The following is a 20,323-nucleotide window of genomic DNA, read 5'->3' as shown; positions in this document are numbered from 1 at the left end:
CTTTCGATCGATATATAATTCAATAATATTAAAAACAGTTTTTCCCTCGAAACAGCCTCTTGACAATTACCCTAAAATCACCCTCTGAAAATGTAATTCGGTCGATATTTCGTTAATTTGTTAAGCAAATTTAAGTTGTATGGGCTCATTTAACGCAGAATTTCACGATGAATTCAAAAATATTCTTATTTTTCTCGTACGTCAACAAATAACTGACAAATTTAATTTTTTTCAATCTAGAGGTTACCTGCCTTTCAGTCTCTAATTCAGACTCGGTCGATATCTCGCTTATCTATGAAGCAATCTTAATGTATTGATGCTCATTTTACGCAGAATTTTGCGTAGAATCCAAAAATCTAAGATTCGTTCAGATCGGTTTAGAAATAACTGAGTAATGAGGAATCAAAATTTCGGATATTGAATTTTGAGTAGGAAAAATTTCAAAGCTCGATATCTCCGAAACTAAAAGAGATTTTGAGAAACCGTTTGCGCCATCGTTTTTTTCTGTTCATTCTTCTTTAAAATAAGCCCTAAAAAGTCAAAAATTCGATAGTCAATTTTTTGGGTAAAAAAAATTTACGAGACAATCGATGAAAAATTTTCAATTTTTTGTTATTTGATCGCCCCTTGTAAACTACTGGCTCAATCGCTCTGAGATTTGGTCAGTTGATAGATTTCGAGCTGCTTTTTCAATCGATATATAATTCAATATTATTAAGCCCAGTTTTCGCCCCGAAACAGAATCTTGAAAATAACCCTAAATCACCCTCTGAAAATATAATTCAGTCGATATCTCATTAATTTGTTAAGCAAATTTGAGTTATATGGGCTCATTTAACGCAGAATTTCACGCTGAATTCAAAAATATCCTTATTTTTCTAGTACGTCAACAAATAACTGACAAATTTAATTTTTTTCAATCTAGTGGTTACCTGCCTTTCAGTCTCTAATTCAGACTCGGTCGATATGTCGCTTATCTATGAAGCAATCTTAATGTATTGATGCTCATTTTGCGCAGAATTTCGCGTAGAATCCAAAAATGTAAGATTTGTTAAGATCGGTATAGAAATAACTGAGTTATGAGGAATCAAAATTTCGGATATTGAATTTTGAGTAGGAAAAATTTCAAAGCTCGATATCTCCGAAACATAAAAAACATTTTGAGAAACGGTTTGCGTTTTTTGGTTCATTCTACTTTAGAAGAAACCCTCAAAAGTCGAGAATTCTATAGTCAATTTTTTGGGCAAAAAAAAATTGCCACTCAATCGATAAAAAATTTTCAATTTTTTGTTTTTTGATCGCCCCCCGTAAACTATTTGCTCGATCGCTCTGAGATTTGATCAGTGGATGGATCTCAAGCAGCTCTTTCGATCTATATATAATTCAATAATATTAAACGCAGTTTTCGCTCCGAAACAGCGTGTTGAAAATGACTCTAAAATCACCCTCTAAAAATGTTATTCGGTCGATATTTCGGTTATTTGTTGAGGAGCTATATAGGCTCATTTAATGCAGAATTTTGCGCTGAGTCCAAGAACATCCTAATTTTTCTCGTACGTCAACAAATAACTGAGCTAGAGACGTTTGAAATTTTGCGTTGTCGCAATTTTTCACCTTAAAAATCGACCTTAGATAGTTCGAATCCAAAATTTTCATTTTTTCAATGTAAAAGTTAGCTGTCTTTCAGTCTCTAATTCAAACTCGGTCGCTATCTCGGTTATTTATGAAGCAATCTTGACGTATTGGTGCTCATTTTGCGCAGAATTTTACGCAGAATCCAAAACTGGGCGATATATTTTTGTACGTCAATGAATAACCGAATTAGAAGCGTTTAAATTTGCGGAAATCGGGCCAAAAAAATCTCTCTCGTAAAACGTTTCTAACTAAACGAAAGAAATAGAGAGAAACCTTCAATTTAAATTGAACTGCACTGATCGCCCACAACAAAGTTATTAGTTTGCAATATTAATTTTCCTCTCAGTGCAAAATAATTACTTCTTGTCGCAAAATTCGGCATTAAATCTTTCCTGCGGTTTTGTGGTGTTGGTGCTGGAGGACAAGCAAGAAAAACCTTCACTCTCACTAATTTTTTTCGCGTTCAAGCAGCAAAACGAAACCCGATGCGTTTACGCAGCGATTGTAACAGCTCCACTTTCTCATTGTTAAAATCCGCACATGTATCTATAACATATGATGCGACCGTTGATGTAAATGGAAGCACTTTCTCTCCAATATATAACAAGTCCCGAGTTGTATCTGTTGACCATTAACTCGAACCAAACACTGATTTGTGACCACGAGCATTTTACAGTTAAGTATGCGCTCTGAAACCGACCATTGTTCTCTTCTATCAACAAAGAAATGATGTCCGAAATTGACTCATCAGATTCTTCAAAATTTCCGCATCCGTTCCTCCGTAACAGTATTGTTTATTCACGAGGAGTTTTTTGAGAAATCCGAGAAGTTCGCCGTTGGACCGCGTCTTCTAAGAACTCGGCGTTAATAGAGTTATTGCTTGTAGAAATTGAAAATTTTCGTTTGACAAAGCCGTGCGAGCTCCAGCTCGCGAAAAATGCAAACTGTCTGCGAACCGGTCGCCGGTGATCTCTGAGAAATAGTTAATTGAAATTCGGGAATCCAACTTTAAATGTTACGATTTCAGAGAAGGAGCGCTCTGTGCATCCACGATTTCAGCGACTGATAAAAACGCAGATGCCGACATGAAATCAATAATAAAATCGATCCGGTACCGTGTTATTAACAGAATAATTGCTAGCTCCTTAAGCATGAGTACAATTAACGTTCGCGAAAAAAGGCGCATCGGAAAATCAGGAAACCGAAGGAATGCGTCTTTTGACCACACCTGCTAATCAGTTTTCAGAAGCAGCGGCAACAATGCCGTAATGGGTTCGCTCTATGATCAGATATAATAAACTGCGGACGATTACGTTTAATGATAGTAATTAAAATGGAGAGAAGCGGACGATGGTAACTGCGCATTATGGAAGGATGGGTCTATTTGAAGAGATGGATCTCTTCATTCTAAACGTGCGCTTCGTTTCCGAGGAGCGAATTTAGGAAAGCGTTTACCACGCGCGCGAGTCCGTTATTGATAATTCGCTGTCGTGACCCAGCAGCGAAACGGAGAATTCCTGCGAAGACAGATGGTCCGGAAAATTCGAGCTTATAGGCAAGAAAGGATATTCAGAGATTTTAAGGAAAATCTGCACAAAAACAGGAAAATCTAATCATTTTCAACAGTTTTTTCAACAAAAATTTATAACTTAAGCAGTTTTGAAGAAATGAAATTTTTAGAATTTTTTTTCTTCGGATTGATCTAAAAATTTCTATTTTTTTCTACAAAATTTCATTACTTTGGTACTTTTCATCCCACAACAGTTGAATTTGAGACGTTATTACTGTCGAGTAGTGTAATAACTGTGCCAAATTGCAAAATTTTAAAACAAAAAATATAATTTTTAGAAATTTTTTTCTTTGGATCTATCTAAAAATTGTATTTATTTTTTTCAAAATTTAATGACTTTAGTACTTTTGATCCCACAACAATGAAATTTGTAGAAGTTATTACTTTCGAGTAGTTTAATGACTGCGCCAAATTGCAAAAGCTTAGAACAAGAAATGAAATTTTTTGATTTTTTTTTCGGACCGATATAAAAATTTTAATTTTTTTCTACAAAATGTCATTGCTTTGGTACTTTTGATTTCACGACAGTAAAATTCAAAGACGTTTTCCCTTTAAAGTAGTTTAATAACTCTGCCAAATTGCAAAAAATTAAAACAAAAAATAAAATTTTTAGAATTTTTTGGATCGATTTAAAATTGTTATATTATGTTATAACTATAATAACTTTCGCAATTTTGTTTCTAAAACAGTAGAATTTGGTGACGTTAGTACTTTTGAGTAGTTACAAAAATTCGCTAAATTGCAAAATTTTAGAACAAGAAATAGAGTTTTTAGATTTTTTTTCTTCGGATCGATCTAAAAATTTGCAGTTTTTTTGTATTAAATTTCATAACGTCGACAATTTTAATTCTAAAACACTAGAATGTGAAGTGGTAATTATTTACGAGTAGCTTAATAACTGTACTAATTTACAAAATTTTAGGACAAGAAATAGAATTTGTAGAAATTGTTTTTATTGAAACGATTGAAAACTTTTCAGATCTTTGATCAAAATTTTATAACTTTGACGATTTTAATCTCACAACAGTAGGATTTGGAGATGTTATTATTTTCGAGCAGTTTAATAACTGTGCCAAATTGCAAAATTTTAGAATAAGAAATGAAATTTTTAAAAATTTTTTTCGGATTTATCAAAAAATTTTTGTTTTTTCTTCAAAATTTTATTACTTTTGTACTTTTGATGCCACAACTGTAAAATTGAGAGACGTTATTACTTTCGAGTTGTTTAATAACTATGCCAAGTTACAAAATTTTAGAACAAGAAATGGATTTTTTAGAAATTTTTTCCTTCGGATCGATCTAAAATTTTTGTTTTTTTCTACAAAATTTTCATAACTGACAATTTTGCTCCTAAAACAGAAGAATTTGGAGACGTAATTGCTTTCAAGTAGTGTACTGACTGTGCTAAATTACAAAATTTTAGAACAAGATATGGAATTTTTAGAAATTTTTTCTTCGGAGCTATCTAAAAATATTCAGTTTTTCCCACAAAATTCTATAACTTTGACAATTTTTTTCCTAAAACAGTAAAATTTGGAGACGTTATTACTTTCGAGTAGTTTAACATCTGTGTCAAGTTGCAATATTTTAGAACACGAATGTCAATTTTAAGAAATTTTTATTTTTTACACGAACAAAAAATATTAACACCATTGTCTATTAAATTTTGTAACTTTGTCACTTTTGGTTCTAAAACAGTAAAATTTGGTGGAATTGCTACTTTATATTTGTTTATTTACCGTGCTAAATTACAAACTTTTAGGACCAGTTAAGAGGATTTTTATAATTTTATTTCAGAACCATCTAACTTCTCTAAAAGTTTTGAAAATTCTAAGATTTCTTGATATTGACTACTTCGATTTTGTGAAGATTCCTGAATGTTCCGGCATGTCATCGAGATCGTCAAGGATTGTTTACAGTTGGAATTCACAGAATTAGATATGCTGAAAAATGTAGAGCGACTAATTATAATTATGTACATCACTCTCGCCAAAACCTCATAGCTTAGCTCGCGCTTTTGTCCTTTCAGCGCTTGTAGGATAAATACCAATTTCGTGTCATCAATAAATCTTTTGTAAACACGCAATGAATATGATGATGAATCAACATCATCCATTTAAATGAATTCAGCACGTGGTTGTTTAATTTAATTATTCTCACTCTTGGAGTATTTGTCGTCCCATCTGCTCAGCGTGGGACGTTTTATAAAGAACAGCTTTATTACGAATTAGCATTTGCATAGGGTCGAGTTCCGTGAATATCTAGATGTAATTACATGTAATTTAATGACCTAAAAATCCGAGATGTGTTATTATTTACATTTTGTTGTTGGTAATATGATGGGATTTCGCCATTGTATCACCCACGGATGACGGAATGGAACAAAAAACACCACCACGGGACCCAGCAAAAGCTTTTTTCCAGTCAACGACTCGTGGCATCTTGCATGCGTAATAATCATTTCTTTCCTCTTTCCACCACGTCAACCCACTTTTCACAAATCCTAATTATTCATGGTAGTCTGTTACGAAAATTCTGTCGTGTCCGGTGGCCGCTCCCATTGAGAAAAAATTGAATCACTTGGGAATGAAGACGTCTAATTTCGTTATGAGAGTCTAATAATCACGAATTAATCACCGGTTACGCTTTTAAGAGGCAAAGAAGTGATCTAACGATGTCGTGCAGCGCATTAAGGTCTAGTTTATTACGGGCTCGTTACATGGAAGAAAAACGCAACGTAAATAAGCTTTCATTATTTTTAATCAAATCCTCTAGAATGGGAATATTCTCACTTCGGATAGTGCGCACTTTTTGCCGGATGAGTACTTCCCAGGTTGTTAGTTTTAATGAAGTTCTAAGAGCGTTTTGTTGACAGTTTTTTGTCGATCTGTCTCACGGGATTTGTGACGAGGCAAAAAATTTTAATAAACTCGCTATTACACTCGCATGAGAAAATATTGGGCATCTCAACACTGCCGAAAACAAGCAAAATTATAATCTGAATATACAAAACTGTTAATTTAATATTATTTATGTTCTCGTCATTTTTTCACTTTAAGTAAGTTGAAAACTCGGCTTTCTACCATTTTTAATAAGATAAGTAATAACGTCTTCAAATTCAACTGTTCTAGGTTCAAAGTTGCCAACGTTATAAAATTTTTAGATCGCTCCAAAGAAAAAAAATTCTATTAATTCCATTTCTTGTACGAAAATTTTGTAATTTAGCACAGTTATGAAACTATTCGGAAGTAATAACGCCTCTAAATTTTACTAATATAGGAACAAAATTACCAAAGTTATAAAATTTTGTTGAAAAAACTGAAAATGTTTAGATCGTTCCGAATTTTTTTTTTAAATTCACATTTTTGTTCTAAAATTTTGCAACTTGGTTCAGATATTAAGCTACTCAAAAGTAATAACGTCTCTAAATTTTACTGTTAAGAAATCAAAAGTACTAAAGTAATGAAATTTTGTTGAGAAAACTGAAACTTTTCTACAAATTCTATTTCTTGTTCTAAAATTTTGTAATTTAGCACAGTTATAAAGTACGTGGAAGTACTAAGGCGTCTAAATTCTACTGTTTTAGAATCAAAAGTTACGAAATTTTTTTGAAAAAACTGAAATTTTTAGATCGTTCCAAAGAAAAAAAATTCTAAAAACTTTATTTTTTGTTCTAAAATGTTATTAAACTACTCATAAGTAGTATTCACTCCAAATTCTACTGATTTAAGGTCAATGCCAAATTTATAAAATTTTGTTAAAAAAATTAAAAATTTTTGTTCCAAAGAAAAAAAATGTAAAAACTTTGTTTCTTGACCAAAAATTTTGTAATTTAGCACAGTTACTAAACTGCTTGAAAGTAATAATGTCTTCAAATTTTAGTGTTTTAAGATCAAAATTGCAAAAGTTATGAAATTTTGGTGAAAAAACTAAAAATTTTTAGATCATTCTGAAGAAAAAAAAATTCTAAAATTTCACATTTTTGTTTTAAAATTTTGTAACTTGACACAGTTATTAAATTACTCGAAAGTAATAACGTCTCTAAATTTTACTGTTGTGGGATTAAAAGTACCAAAGTAATGAAATTTTGTTGAAAAAACTAAAAAATTTTAGATTTTTTCAAAGAAAAAAATTCTACAAATTCTATTTCTTGTTCCAAAATTTTGTAATTTAGCACAGTTATTAAACTACTTGGAAATACTAAGGCGTCCAAATTCTACTGTTTTAGAATCAAAAGTTACGAAATTTTCTTAAAAAAACTGAAATTTTTAAATCGTTCCAAAGAAAAAAATTCTAAGAACTTTATTTCTTGTTTTAAAATTTGGTTATTAAACTATCATTAGTAGTATTCACTCCAAATTCTACTGATTTAGAGTGAAAATTGCCAAATTTATAAAATTTTGTTAACGAAATTGAAAATTTTTATATCGTTCCAAAGAAAAAAAAATGTAAAAACTTTATTTCCTGACCTAAAATTTTGTAATTTAGCACAGTTATTAAACTGCTTGGAAGTAATAATGTTTTCAAATTTTAATGTTTTAAGATCAAAATTGCAAGTTACGAAATTTTGATGAAAAAACTAAAAATTTTATAAAATTTTACATTTTTGTTCTAAAATTTTGTAACTTGGCACAGTTATTAAACTACTCAAAATTAATAAAGTCTCCAAATTTTACTGTTGTGGAATCAAAAGTATCAAAGAATTGAAATTTTTTAGAAAAAAAATGAAATTTTCTGATCGATCCGAAGAAAAAAATTTCTAAAAACTCTATTTCTCGTTCTAAAATTTTGTAGTTTGGCACAGTTATTAAACTACTCGGAAGTAATCACCACTCCAAATTATACTGATTAAGGATTAAAATTGCCAAAGTTACGAATTTTTGTTGAACTAACTAAAAAATTTTAGATCGTTCCGAAGAAAAAAAAATTCTAAAAATTTACATTTTTGTTCTAAAATTTTGTAAGTTGACTCAGTTTTTAAACCACTCGGAAGCGATCTTCACTCCAAATTCTGCTGATATAAAATCAAAGTTTTTAGATCGCTTCAAAAAAAATTTTCTAAAAACTCTATTTCTTGTTCTAAAATTTTGTAATTTAGCAGTTATTAAACTGCTCGAAAGCAATAACGCCTCCAAATTCTACTGATTTAGGATCAAAATTGCCAAAGTTATAAAATTTTGTTATAAACACTGAAATTTTTTAGATTATTCGTTAAAATTTTTTTTTTTTTTTTATTTTTGTTCGAAAATTTTGTAACTTGGCGCAGTTATTAAAGTATTTGTAAGTAATAACTCTTCTAAATTCTATTGTTTTGGGATTAAAACTGTCAAAGTTATGAAATTAAGTAGAAAAAAACTGCAAATTTTAACATCGTTCCAAAGCAAAAATTCTAAATTTTGTGTTTTTTGTCCAAAAATGCTGCAATTAAGCACACTAAATAAACAGATCTAAAGTAATATCGTCCCCAAGTTACGGAATTTAATACAGAGCGGTAGATTTTTTGTCCGTCTCAAATACCTTCGTTTTAAAATTTTCCAATTAGCCCAGTTATTAAACCCTCGTCGACAAACCAACGATTGTCATTCTTCAGCAGCAATGGCAGCACAAAAACTCAATTTCAATGGTCTTAATCCAACGGAATTTCGTTCCGGCGACAAAAATCGATTCTATTTGCTCTATTTCGTCCAATGTGTAAAAGAATTCACATCGCTCCCGGCAAAGAAAGTTATGCCACTCTAATAATTATGTGATAAACTACGATTTCGATCACTGTAATAATGACATCTTATACGTTTATTCCACGTGCCGAAGACTGTGGGCGATCCAAACAAATCCTTTCACTCTCGCCTTTTACAGAACGAAGCGTGTACGAAAGAGATGGGCGATAAAACGGTTTTTCGGACTCCGGGAATTTATGGCACCGATTTACATCACAATGCCCAAAGCCGACAAATTGATTCGGGGATTATTAATTTCGACTAAATTATGGAATTTCCAAGACGTGGGAAAGAATTCGGTGACATTCCTGTGGAATTAATTTTTTTTTCACATGGAAGTGCTTTCACGCAAAAACGGGAGTATTAAGAACAATTAAGTTTAAGCGTTCGTTTAGCGTTTTTCAGATTATAACAATATCGTAAACAACGCTATAAACGCACATTTATAATCTCCTAGCGTAGTGTGGACTTCGTTAAATTTTTTCTTTGCGAAAGTCCATGTAACGCGTAAACTAGATTACCATCGCCATTCTGCTCAGACGGCGGAAAAAAGCGCAATTAGAAGGCGTAACTGTGCTTATTGGTTCTTCCTTAGATTTAGTATCCACTTTAGTTTCCTACCAAGGAGACAATAACTTAGTGCCAGTTCTTATACGGACAACACGTCAATTAGTGGATGAGATTCCGAGCCAGGAGTCGATTCCGACACGTACGTGGTGTTTCCCAAATTGACGCTTTTTGTAAATCAAGCGCAAATTGACACAATTTATCTCTTTAGATCAAAGTTTTTCGCCCTGGGTTACCCGCTTGATCTACCGTTGAAATCTCTCGCGGCACGCATGAAAGCTCCCCGTATCTCCCATCACAATACCGCCGAGATAAATTGTTATTTATATTGACGAGCGGACTAAAAAGTAAAAATCTCCAGTAGCTTACATATGATTCGCGTTTTTTGTCTTTGGGTGTTATCTTAAGATCAGGGACGCGCGTCTATAATAACGGGCCTCGACAATTTGTCTATGTAGGTCTGTGGTAGTCACGACTTCGGTCTATTGGTCGTTCAGCCACCAGCGATGGGTGTGGGTGCTTTGACAAGACGATTTATGGAGGACTTCCGTGTGTTACACAAAGAAATGATGAGTTCTTAAGGAAACTGCGACTAGTGTGAAGAGACAATAAACGTTATCTGACAGCTTTGTTCCCAAGACTTTTCCGTTATTATCAGAGATTTAGTCGCGGCAGCACAATAAAATAAAGCTTCTTCTCGGACGTGACACAGAAGACATAATGTGCCAGATAACAACACTATAGTGTCTCTGGAACAGCGCGTTTACTTGTCTTTTACAGATCCCGATGACATGCAGGAACATCAAGGAATCCTCACAAAATCGAAGTAGACAATATCAAGAAATCTTAGAATTTCCAAAACTTTTAGAGAAGTTAGATGGTTCTGAAATAAAATTATAAAAATCCTCCTAGTGGTGCCATACGTTTGTAATTTAGCACAGTAAATAAGCAAATATAAAGTAGTAATTCCACCAAATTTTACCGTTTTAGAACCGAAACTGCCAAAGTTACAAAATTAATTAGACAATGGTTGATGATTTTTGTTCGTTTAACAAATAAAAATTTCTAATAATTAACATTCGTGTTCTAAAATATTGCAACTTGGCACAGATATTAAACTACTCGGAAGTAATAACGTCTCCGAATTTTACTGTTTTAGGAAGAAAATTGTTAATGTTATATAGTTTTGTATAAAAAGCTGAAAATTTTTAGATTGTTTCAAAGAAATAAATTCAAAAAATTCAAATTTCTTTTTCTAAAATTTTCTAATTAAGCACAGTGAGTATTCTACCTGAAAGTAGTAACGTCTCCGAATTTTACTGTTTTAGGACGAAAATTCTCAAAGTTATATAGTTTTGTGAAAAAAACTGAAAATTTTTAGATCGTTCCGAAAAAAAAATTCTAAAAATTCCATTTCTTGTTCTAAAATTTTGTAATTTGGCACAGTTATTAAACTACTCGAAAGTAATAACAACTCTAAATTCAATTGTTTTAGGATAAAAATTACTAAAGTTATAAGGTAGATGGTTCTGAAATAAAATTATAAAAATCCTCCTAATGGTGCTAAGTTTGTAATTTAGCACAGTAAATAAGCAAATCTAAAGTAGTAATTCCACCAAATTTTACCGTTTTAGAACCGAAACTGCCAAAGTTACAAAATTAATTAGACAATGGGGTTGTTGATGATTTTTGTTCGGCAACTTGGCACAGATATTAAACTACTCGGAAGTAATAACGTCTCCGAATTTTACTGTTTTAGGAAGAAAATTGTCAATGTTATATAGTTTTGTGAAAAAAACTGAAAATTTTTAGATTGTTCCAAAGAAAAAAATTCAAAAAATTCAAATTTCTTTTTCTAAAATTTTCTAATTAAGCACAGTGAGTATTCTACCTGAAAGAAATAACGTCTGCCAATTTTACCGTTTTAGGATTAAAATTGCCAAAGTTATGAAATTTTGATGCAAAAATTGAAAATTTTTAGATCGTTCCGAAAAAAAATCTAAAAATTCCATTTCTTGTTCTAAAATTTTGTAATTTGGCACAGTTATTAAACTACTCGAAAGTAATAACAACTCTAAATTCAACTGTTTATTTTTTATTGTTTCAGGAAGAACATTGTCAAAGTTATATAGTTTTGTGAAAAAAACTGAAAATTTTTAGATTGTTTCAAAGGAAAAAATTCAAAAAATTCGAATTCTTCTAAAATTTTGTAATTAAGCACAGTGAGTATACTACTTGAAGGTAATAACGTCTGCAAATTTTACTGTTTTAGGATTAAAATTGCCAAAGTTATGAAATTTTGATGCAAAAATTAAAAATTTTTAGATCGTTCAAAAAAAAAATTCTAAAAATTCGATTTCTTGTTCTCAAATGTTATAATTTGGCACAGTTATTAAACTACTCGGAAGTAATAACGTCTCCGAATTTTACTGTTTTAGGACGAAAATTCTCAAAGTTGTATAGTTTTGTGAAAATAACTGAAAATTTTTAGATCGTTCCGAAAAAAAAATCTAAAAATTCCATTTCTTGTTCTAAAATTTTGTAATTTGGCACAGTTATTAAACTACTCGAAAGTAATATCAACTCTAAATTCAATTGTTTTAGGATAAAAATTACTAAAGTTATAAGGTAGATGGTTCTGAAATAAAATTATAAAAATCCTCCTAATGGTGCTAAGTTTGTAATTTAGCACAGTAAATAAGCAAATCTAAAGTAGCAATTCCACCAAATTTTACCGTTTTAGAACCGAAACTGCCAAAGTTACAAAATTAATTATACAATGGTTGATCATTTTTGTTCGTTTAACAAATAAAAAATTTCTAAAAATTGACATTTGTGTTCTAAAATATTGCAACTTAGCACAGATATTAAACTACTCGAAAGTAATAACGTCTCCGAATTTTACTGTTTTAGGAAGAAAATTCTCAAAGTTATATAGTTTTGTGAAAAAAACTGTAAATTTTTAGATTGTTTCAAAGAAAAAAATTCAAAAAATTCAAATTCCTTTTTCTAAAATTTTCTAATTAAGCACAGTGAGTATTCTACTTGAAAGTAATAAGGTCTGCCAATTTTACCATTTTAGGATTAAAATTGCCAAAGTTATGAAATTTTGATGCAAAAATTGAAAATTTTTAGATCGTTCCGAAAAAAAAAATCTAAAAATTTCATTTCTTGTTCTAAAATTTTGTAATTTGGCACAGTTATTAAACTACTCGAAAGTAATAACAACTCTAAATTCTTCTGTTTATTTTTTATTGTTTCAGGAAGAACATTGTCAAAGTTAGGTATATAGTTTTGTGAAAAAAACTGAAAATTTTTAGATTGTTTCAAAGGAAAAAAATGCAAAAAATTCGAATTCTTGTTCTAAAATTTAGTAATTAAGCACAGTGAGTAACTACTTGAACGTCTGCAAATTTTACTGTTTTAAGATCAAAATTGCTAAAGTTATGAAATTTTGATGCAAACATTAAAAATGTTTAGATCGTTTCGAAAAAAAAAATTCTAAAAATTCCATTTATTTTTCTAAAATTTTGTAATTTGGCACGGTTATTAAACTAATCGAAAGTAATAACGACTCTAAATGTAACTGCTTTAGGATAAAAATTACGAAAGTTGTAAAATTTTGTTGAAAAAACTGAAAATTTTTAAATTGCTGTTCTTGAGGAAACTGCGACTAGTGTGAAGAGACAATAAACGTTATCTGACAGCTTTGTTCCCAAGACTTTTCCGTTATTATCAGAGATTTAGTCGCGGCAGCACAATAAAATAAAGCTTCTTGCGGCGAACATATCTCTCGGACGTGACACAGAAGACATAATGTGCCAGATAACAACACTATAGTGTCTCTGGAACAGCGCGTTTACATGTCTTTTACAGACGCTGGATAAAGTCATCAGTTTTTTTAGAACAGTCCGAAAAGTCTTCACGGCCGCTCGAATTTCGTTAATTTATGGCGGTCGTAAATCTCTTCAGTTCTCGATTTCACTGTCAAACCTTCGATAAATCATCGGCGATTTGTTTTCAACGGCCATCAAAAAAAACATAAAATTCTCGAATTAATTAATCTTCGTACAAATGTGAACTAATTTACGTTCTTTTTTCCGTCAATTGGAGCTTTCTATCCGCATAATTACTTGCGCTAACGATATAATCAGTCGCAACAAGAAGAAATAAACAGGGAACAAGTTCTCTTCAAATTTCCTCGTCCATAAGTAAAGACATGGATCGCTCGTTGGTAGCACCGCTAACTTGATGGATGCGGCGTTCGTATCGATGCCCATCGTCCATTAATTATGACGGAGGACGTGATGGCCGCCGGCGGCGCCCCTGCAAAAGTCCGCAATTTTTACTCTGTTTTTTTGCAGATCGAACTCCCGACTTCCCATGAGTGTGGTAGACACGGGCCTCCCTTGGCTCCGGTATTTGCCCCCGCTGCCCCTCACCCTCCCCCTCACCATGCGCGAAAAGGATTCATCCCCCCGCAAGATGTTGGTGGCATCTGGAGGTCACAGTTCGCCGAAGCAAGCGGCCGTTTATCCCCTTTCCGTGCGAGTTCCTCCAGGTGACGAGATGCCGTTTGATTTATCCAGAAACACGCGTTCTCCGGGTCCCCATATGTCTCCGGCCGGACGCCCTCCTCCGGGACCCCAAGACGCGGACGAGCAGCCGCTGGATCTGCGAGTGGAGCATAAGAAGTTGTCGTTGATGATCATCCGGCGACAGGTGGAGGATGAGAATAGGAACTTGATCTCGCCTGCTGTTAGTGTAAATAGTGATAAGGATGATGTGGTGGTTGATGAGGGACCTAAAGGGTTTAGTCCGCAAATTCCGGGGTATCCGGGGATGTTGTTTCCTCCGCAGCCCATCCACCCCATGATGTTGGAGGCGATGTACAGAGCACAAGGGGATAAAGTGAGGTTGCCGTTGCCTTACCCCAGTTCTCCTCCGGGGTATCCGCAACGGTACCCCTTCCTCAGTCCTCCAATCCCTCAAGTTCCTTTCGACATGTTGAGAAACCAATCGCCGCAAACTCCCAAAGTCTTCGACGCTGCCGGTGGTAAAATGAAGGATAGATACGCTTGTAAATTCTGTGGTAAAGTGTTTCCGCGCTCTGCGAACTTGACGAGACACTTGCGGACACACACGGGAGAACAACCCTACAAGTGCCGGTACTGTGAACGCTCCTTTAGCATCTCGAGTAACCTCCAGCGACACGTGAGGAACATCCACAACAAAGAAAAACCCTTCAAATGTCCATTGTGCGAGCGCTGCTTCGGCCAACAGACCAACCTAGACAGACACCTGAAGAAGCACGAGGCTGATGGTCCGACGATACTCGACGAACGGAACCTCCAGCGACGCACCATGCCCAGGAACATGAGCGAAGAGTCCTACTTCGAGGAGATCCGTTCCTTTATGGGGAAGGTGACCGACGGGAGGCTGCTCCAGCACCTCCAACCTCCCAAGCCCAACTTCCCAATTAATCTCCCGAAACTCTTCGACGGTCCCAACCAAGACAAAACTCCGGATGACGCGAAACGAGACTCGTCGTACTTCTCCGACAAAGACAACTTCTCGTCGAGCAGCTCGGAGAAGGACGAGGAGGAGAAGAACCAGGAGAAGAACGAGGAGAGTGGTAAGACGGATGAAGACGCCAACAACAACACTTGAGGTAAATTGTGATAAAGGTGGTGAACTTGGTACAAATCTGATTGTTATTTATCGAAAGCTCACGTGGTACTCCACTCAGATTGTGATTATACGTGTTACAAAACCAAATTGTTGTTCATCTTGCTCACACTGACGCAATTTAGCCAGAGAGACCAATTAAATCAAAAGATGACGCCGTATTTTAGGCGGACTTTTATATCCTAATTTGTTTGGGAGCAGCTTTGGACGTTTCGAAATTTATTGGAGAAGTTGGACACGCAATGCGTGTCACAACAATGTTTCGGGAAACGAATAAATTATTGACGTTATTGAAGGTGTTGTTGACTTACGTCCGCTTCTTCGTGGGCTTGGATCGTCGCTTCGCTAATCTTTCCTATCAACGATTAATCATCCAACAAACCATTTTTCTTTCGTCCTTGTCTTCACCGAACCATTAATCTACGCGATATCCATCAGAAACACGAAACTCGTCGACCCGAAGGCGGCAGACGTCCTCGATTTTCCGAAAAGCGAGGAGGGAACGGCCCGCAATTCACAACCTAAACTTCTTACAAAAGGTTTTAGGTTGCAATTGCGGGCTTTACATTAGGTTTACAATTTTAGACATTCCACAAAATGCATTTTTATTTTAGGCTTGTGCACAAAATAGGCGTGTGAAACCTGAAACAATTTAAACCTGACAGGTCCGAACAAATAAAACAAACCATGGAAGCCTAATGTGAGAAATATTGATTAACTGAATTGAAAACAACAGAGAAATTGGCAGTTGCTAAACCTAATGTAAAGTATATCAACCAGGCTTCAATAAAGGCCGTTCTTTAAACTAGGTTTCCTTAATTAGCCAATTTAACCTAAAACACTAATTTTGTAATGTCAAACCTTTAGAAAAATGTCCGGTTTTTAATTCAAGTTTTAAAATTTTTACACGAGGTTTTAGGATGCTAATTGAGGTATTTTGCATTAGGTTTGCATTCTGCAGAAATGTCAGGCGAAAGTGAAGTTTCTACAAGCTTTTGTCACATCCCGCTAAACACTTTTTTACATTAGACTTTACATTAGGCTTCGCCCAAACTAAAACTTGAAATAGATAAAATGGAACAAATCTTGAAAGCCTGATGTAAGAAATGTGAATTAACTAAATAAAACCTTAAAGTAAACTAGGAGAAATTGGACGATTTAAAACCTAATATAAACCTGCTATCGTTTGAACTTGCTGAAAGTAGAAGTCTAATATAAGAAAATCAAAAAAAATCTAGAAATTTGACATATTATTATAAAAAATGAATAAAATTACGCAAGCTTTGAAAGCCTAATGTAAAAAATCAAGAACTGTGAGATCACCTAAAACCGAAACTGGGAGTGCTAATAAAAACCTGACATTGCGTGACACTAAAATTGTAAAAAATTGGACAAACCCAGAAAACCTAATGTAAAAATGGCAAAAATCTAAAGTTAACTAAAAGTTTTTGACAAATAACTGCAAAACCTAATGTTCGTATTGAAATTTTTTTAATATATGACCCAGTCAAACCAAAAACGTAAAAGTTTGACTTATTATTTTATTATAGGTGTATGAAATTAGACAAACCTAGAAAACCTAATGTAAAAATGAAGAGTTATGGTGAAAACCTAAAGCCGACTCATATAAATTGATCAATAACTACAAAACCTAATGTAAACCTGTTATTTATTTTGAGATTTTGTAAATTTGTTTTTGTGTCAAACCTAAAGCCTAGAAGTTTGACTAAATTACTATTTTACTGTATGAAATTAGACAAACCTAAAAGGCCTAATGTAAATGAAGAACGATACATAACTAAGGTGAAAGCCTAAAACCAATCAATAACTGTCAAACCTAACGTAAACCTGACACTTGTTTTGAGATTCTATGAATCTGATATCGCGCCAAACCTAACAAGCCTGAAAGTTTGATATAATTACTATTTTATTATAATTGTATGAACTTAAACAAATCTGAACCGCCAAATGTAAATATGAAAATCCATCGTGAGAACCTAAAGAAAAGTTGTAGAAATCGACAAATAGCTGTACAACCTAGCATAAACCTAATAAAATTTATTTTGTGGTTAAGTAAATCTGACATTTCCTTTTATTCAAAACCTAGAAATTTGACGTATATTTCCTTACAACTGTAACAAATTAGATAAGCTTAGAAAGCTGTAAAAATGCCCTGTTTTGAAAATCTGTACATCGTTACATACAACTTGTCGAATGAAAATTAAAATAAATTTGTACGAATCTTGAAAGCCTAATGTAAAAACCTAAATCTGTGCGTTACTATGGCGAAAACCTAAATCCGAAACTGCGAAACGTAATGTAAACCTAAACTGAAACTAAAACTGTATATTAGACAAACCTAGAAAGCCTAATGTAAAAGTGGCAAAAACCTAAAGCCAACTGAACGCTGTTGACAAATAACTGCAAAACCTAATGTAATGTATGTTTGACGTACTAGAAATTTGACAAACCTAGAAAGCCTGAATTAACTGAATGAAAACTTAAAGTAAAGTGAGAAAATCTGATAGTTGGTAAACCTAATGTAAACCTGTTTTGCAAATGTATAGATCCGACATCGTTTGGACTTCTTGGAAGTAGAAGTCCAATATAAGTAAACCTCAAACCTAGAAACACGAATGAAATTCGACAAGCCTTGAAAACCTAATGTAAAATGTCAGGAATTGTGTATTACCATGGTAAAAGCCTGAATGTAAAACAGCGACACCTAATGTAAACCTGACATCGCGTGAAACTAAAACTGTATAAACATGGACAAGCCTAGAAAGCCTAATGTAATCTAAGCATATCCGAAGGCGGCAGACGTCCTCGATTTTCGGAAAAGCCATCAGGAAACGTCCCTTCAATCCACAACCAGTCTTAATTAAGAACGGAAATTAACACGAGAATTAGCCATAAACGTAAGCAATTAAACGCGATAGTTGAGACACAAATTACCACTCTCTGAATATTTTAAAGTAAATCACGTCATTTTCCTAATTGATTGATTCGAGCGAGAAAGTTTTGACGCGGAAAATCGGTTCTGTCGCGCTCAATTTTTTTTTCGTAAACCAGTTATTGGAAAGATGCGTATCGGATGGGAACGGATGTCAAGAACGCTTCACAATGTAAAAGCGTTTCATATATTCCATAAATTTTGAGTTTTTTTGCGTCGATTTATGACTCGGAAAATATGGAGTTATGGGCAAGCCATGGAAGTAACGTTACAATGACGGTCATTTTAATACGGCCCTGGAGCGGCTCTAATCTCCAATAATCTAAGACATGTTCCTCGTGTTGCTACAACAATTCCGAATCGAGATAATGGCTTTAATCAAATAAATGTCTATATTTATAGCTTTGAGCGAAAACATGTTCTTTCAACGGTTCTTCTTCCAAACCCTCAGTGGCGGAACTGGAAAATGGGGGCAAGGTGCTCGCCCGATCTTGCCTCGGGCTGATTTTTTCGTTCTTTCTGAATATTTTTCTTTCCCTCAAGTTGTCACGCCCTGTTCATTTTCCGCATCGTTACCCTCTCGTCTTAACTTTCTCTCTTTCGATAGTTTTTCGCGACCATCTGCTTCTGCATTTTCCATGAGGTCATCTCACGAGATGAGTGGAATAAAATTCAAACTAGTTCAGTTTCTGCTCGGCGAGGAAGTGGGTGGAACTAACAGCGTCCAAGCCTCCAGGCATCTCTTTAACTCACTTCGTAAACGATACGCTTGCAGAGATTCCACATAGATAAATCTATTTTGAAAGAATAACAGGCTGCTTTACACTCGGCGATAAATAACGAAGAACGGTTCAATGGAAAAATGGGAGAAGCTTTTCGGGTTGCACTTTTCTTAGTTCGCTTGAGCGTAATTACTTTCGTTTACTTCTTGTCAAGTGTCGGTTTTTTTAGTAATCTTTATCTAGTTGCACCTAATATTAATTACTTTCTCTAATCTCTACTTATTCTATCTGTTCGCTCACATCACTTTCCCGATGCTAGTTCTTATCGCAACTTTTTCATTCTGTTTCACTTTTTATCCGCTCATTTTCACTTTTAGCTTCTCTTCCTAGAAAAGTAGTTAAATAGAGACCAATTTTGAAGCTATTTGACTTAAATTTCTTAACTTCTTTTATAATTTCTCTTTTCCTGTTTCAACCTCACATTTTTTTCCACACATTTTCATCTCTGTTCTTAGAATTCATAATATTCTTGTTCTTTTTATACTTTTTTCTTTCTGTTCTTTCTATTGCTATTTTCACCATGTTCCTTCTTTATTCTGTACCTATTGTCATTTCAATGTACGCACTATTATCTTTAGTTTTCTATTTTCCTTCTTTCATTCTTATTTAGCAAGACACTTCTATTTTCCTTTTGTTTCTGTTCTTTCTATTTAACTCTATGCGCTTTTCTTTAAGAATTTTTCTTTTTTTTTTCTCTACACATATTTTGATTCTCTTGTGTTCTTATTTCACTCATTTACTCTTTCTACTTCAATTTTTTCCTTTCTACTTTCTTCTATTTTATTTTCCTTTCAATTTCTTTTCAATTACCTTCATCTAAAGGTGCAATCGCAAAAATAGCAATGGAAAACTCCAAAATCTAAATACAAAAAAAGTTTCTAAAAATTCTAGAAAATTTTGAAAACCATTGAATTTTAAACAAAGTAAAAATAACAATTCTAAACCATAAAAAATTGAAAAAATAAAGCCTTATAATGGATGATAAGCCTAAAGCCTAGAAAGTGAAAACCTAGAAGCACCCGCTATTGTTTTCTTATCTGTTGTTTCTACTTTTTCCTTTCCTTTTAGTTTTTTCTTTTTTAATTCTTCTTTACTGTCATATTTTTCTATTACTTCTATCTTATTTTTTTCACTTTATTTCAGAGCTTTTCTACTTTTTTCTTTAGATGTTTTTTTTCAATTTTAATTTCAATTTATTCCTTTTCATTCTTTTTCTTCATATATCTTTTCTTAACTCTTTTCTGTATCTTTCTTTTAATTCTTATTTTTCCTTTTTTCTTCAATTATACTTTATCAGACTTAAATATTTTCTTTTTATTTTGCATTGAGCTACGTATTAAAACCTAGAATACCTGAAAATGCAGTAGCAAAACCTAAAAATCGTACAACGAAATAAGGCTTATTAGGTTTG

At 33.3% G+C, this 20,323-nt stretch overlaps 1 protein-coding gene across 1 annotated transcript in view; it reads left to right on the top strand.

The window, feature by feature from the left end:
- Nucleotides 1-19,340, top strand: part of LOC148171015 (histone-lysine N-methyltransferase PRDM16-like) — a 34,427-nt gene extending 15,087 nt beyond the window's left edge. Inside the window, exon 2 of the mRNA XM_088040670.1 lies at nt 13,854-19,340. Coding sequence (XP_087896796.1) covers nt 13,873-15,159 — 1,287 coding nt within the window. The 5' untranslated portion in view covers nt 13,854-13,872 and the 3' untranslated portion in view covers nt 15,160-19,340. The remainder of the gene's footprint in view (nt 1-13,853) is intronic.
- The last annotated feature ends 983 nt before the right edge of the window (nt 19,341-20,323 follow it).

The sequence above is a fragment of the Gnatocerus cornutus genome, chromosome 7 (assembly GCF_029298725.1).
Source record: "Gnatocerus cornutus isolate USDA-ARS CGAHR chromosome 7, icGnaCorn1.1, whole genome shotgun sequence".
Taxonomy (NCBI): Eukaryota; Metazoa; Arthropoda; class Insecta; order Coleoptera; family Tenebrionidae; genus Gnatocerus; species Gnatocerus cornutus.
The sequence above is the reverse complement of the archived record's forward strand: the minus strand, read 5'-3'. Positions and strand labels throughout refer to the sequence as shown.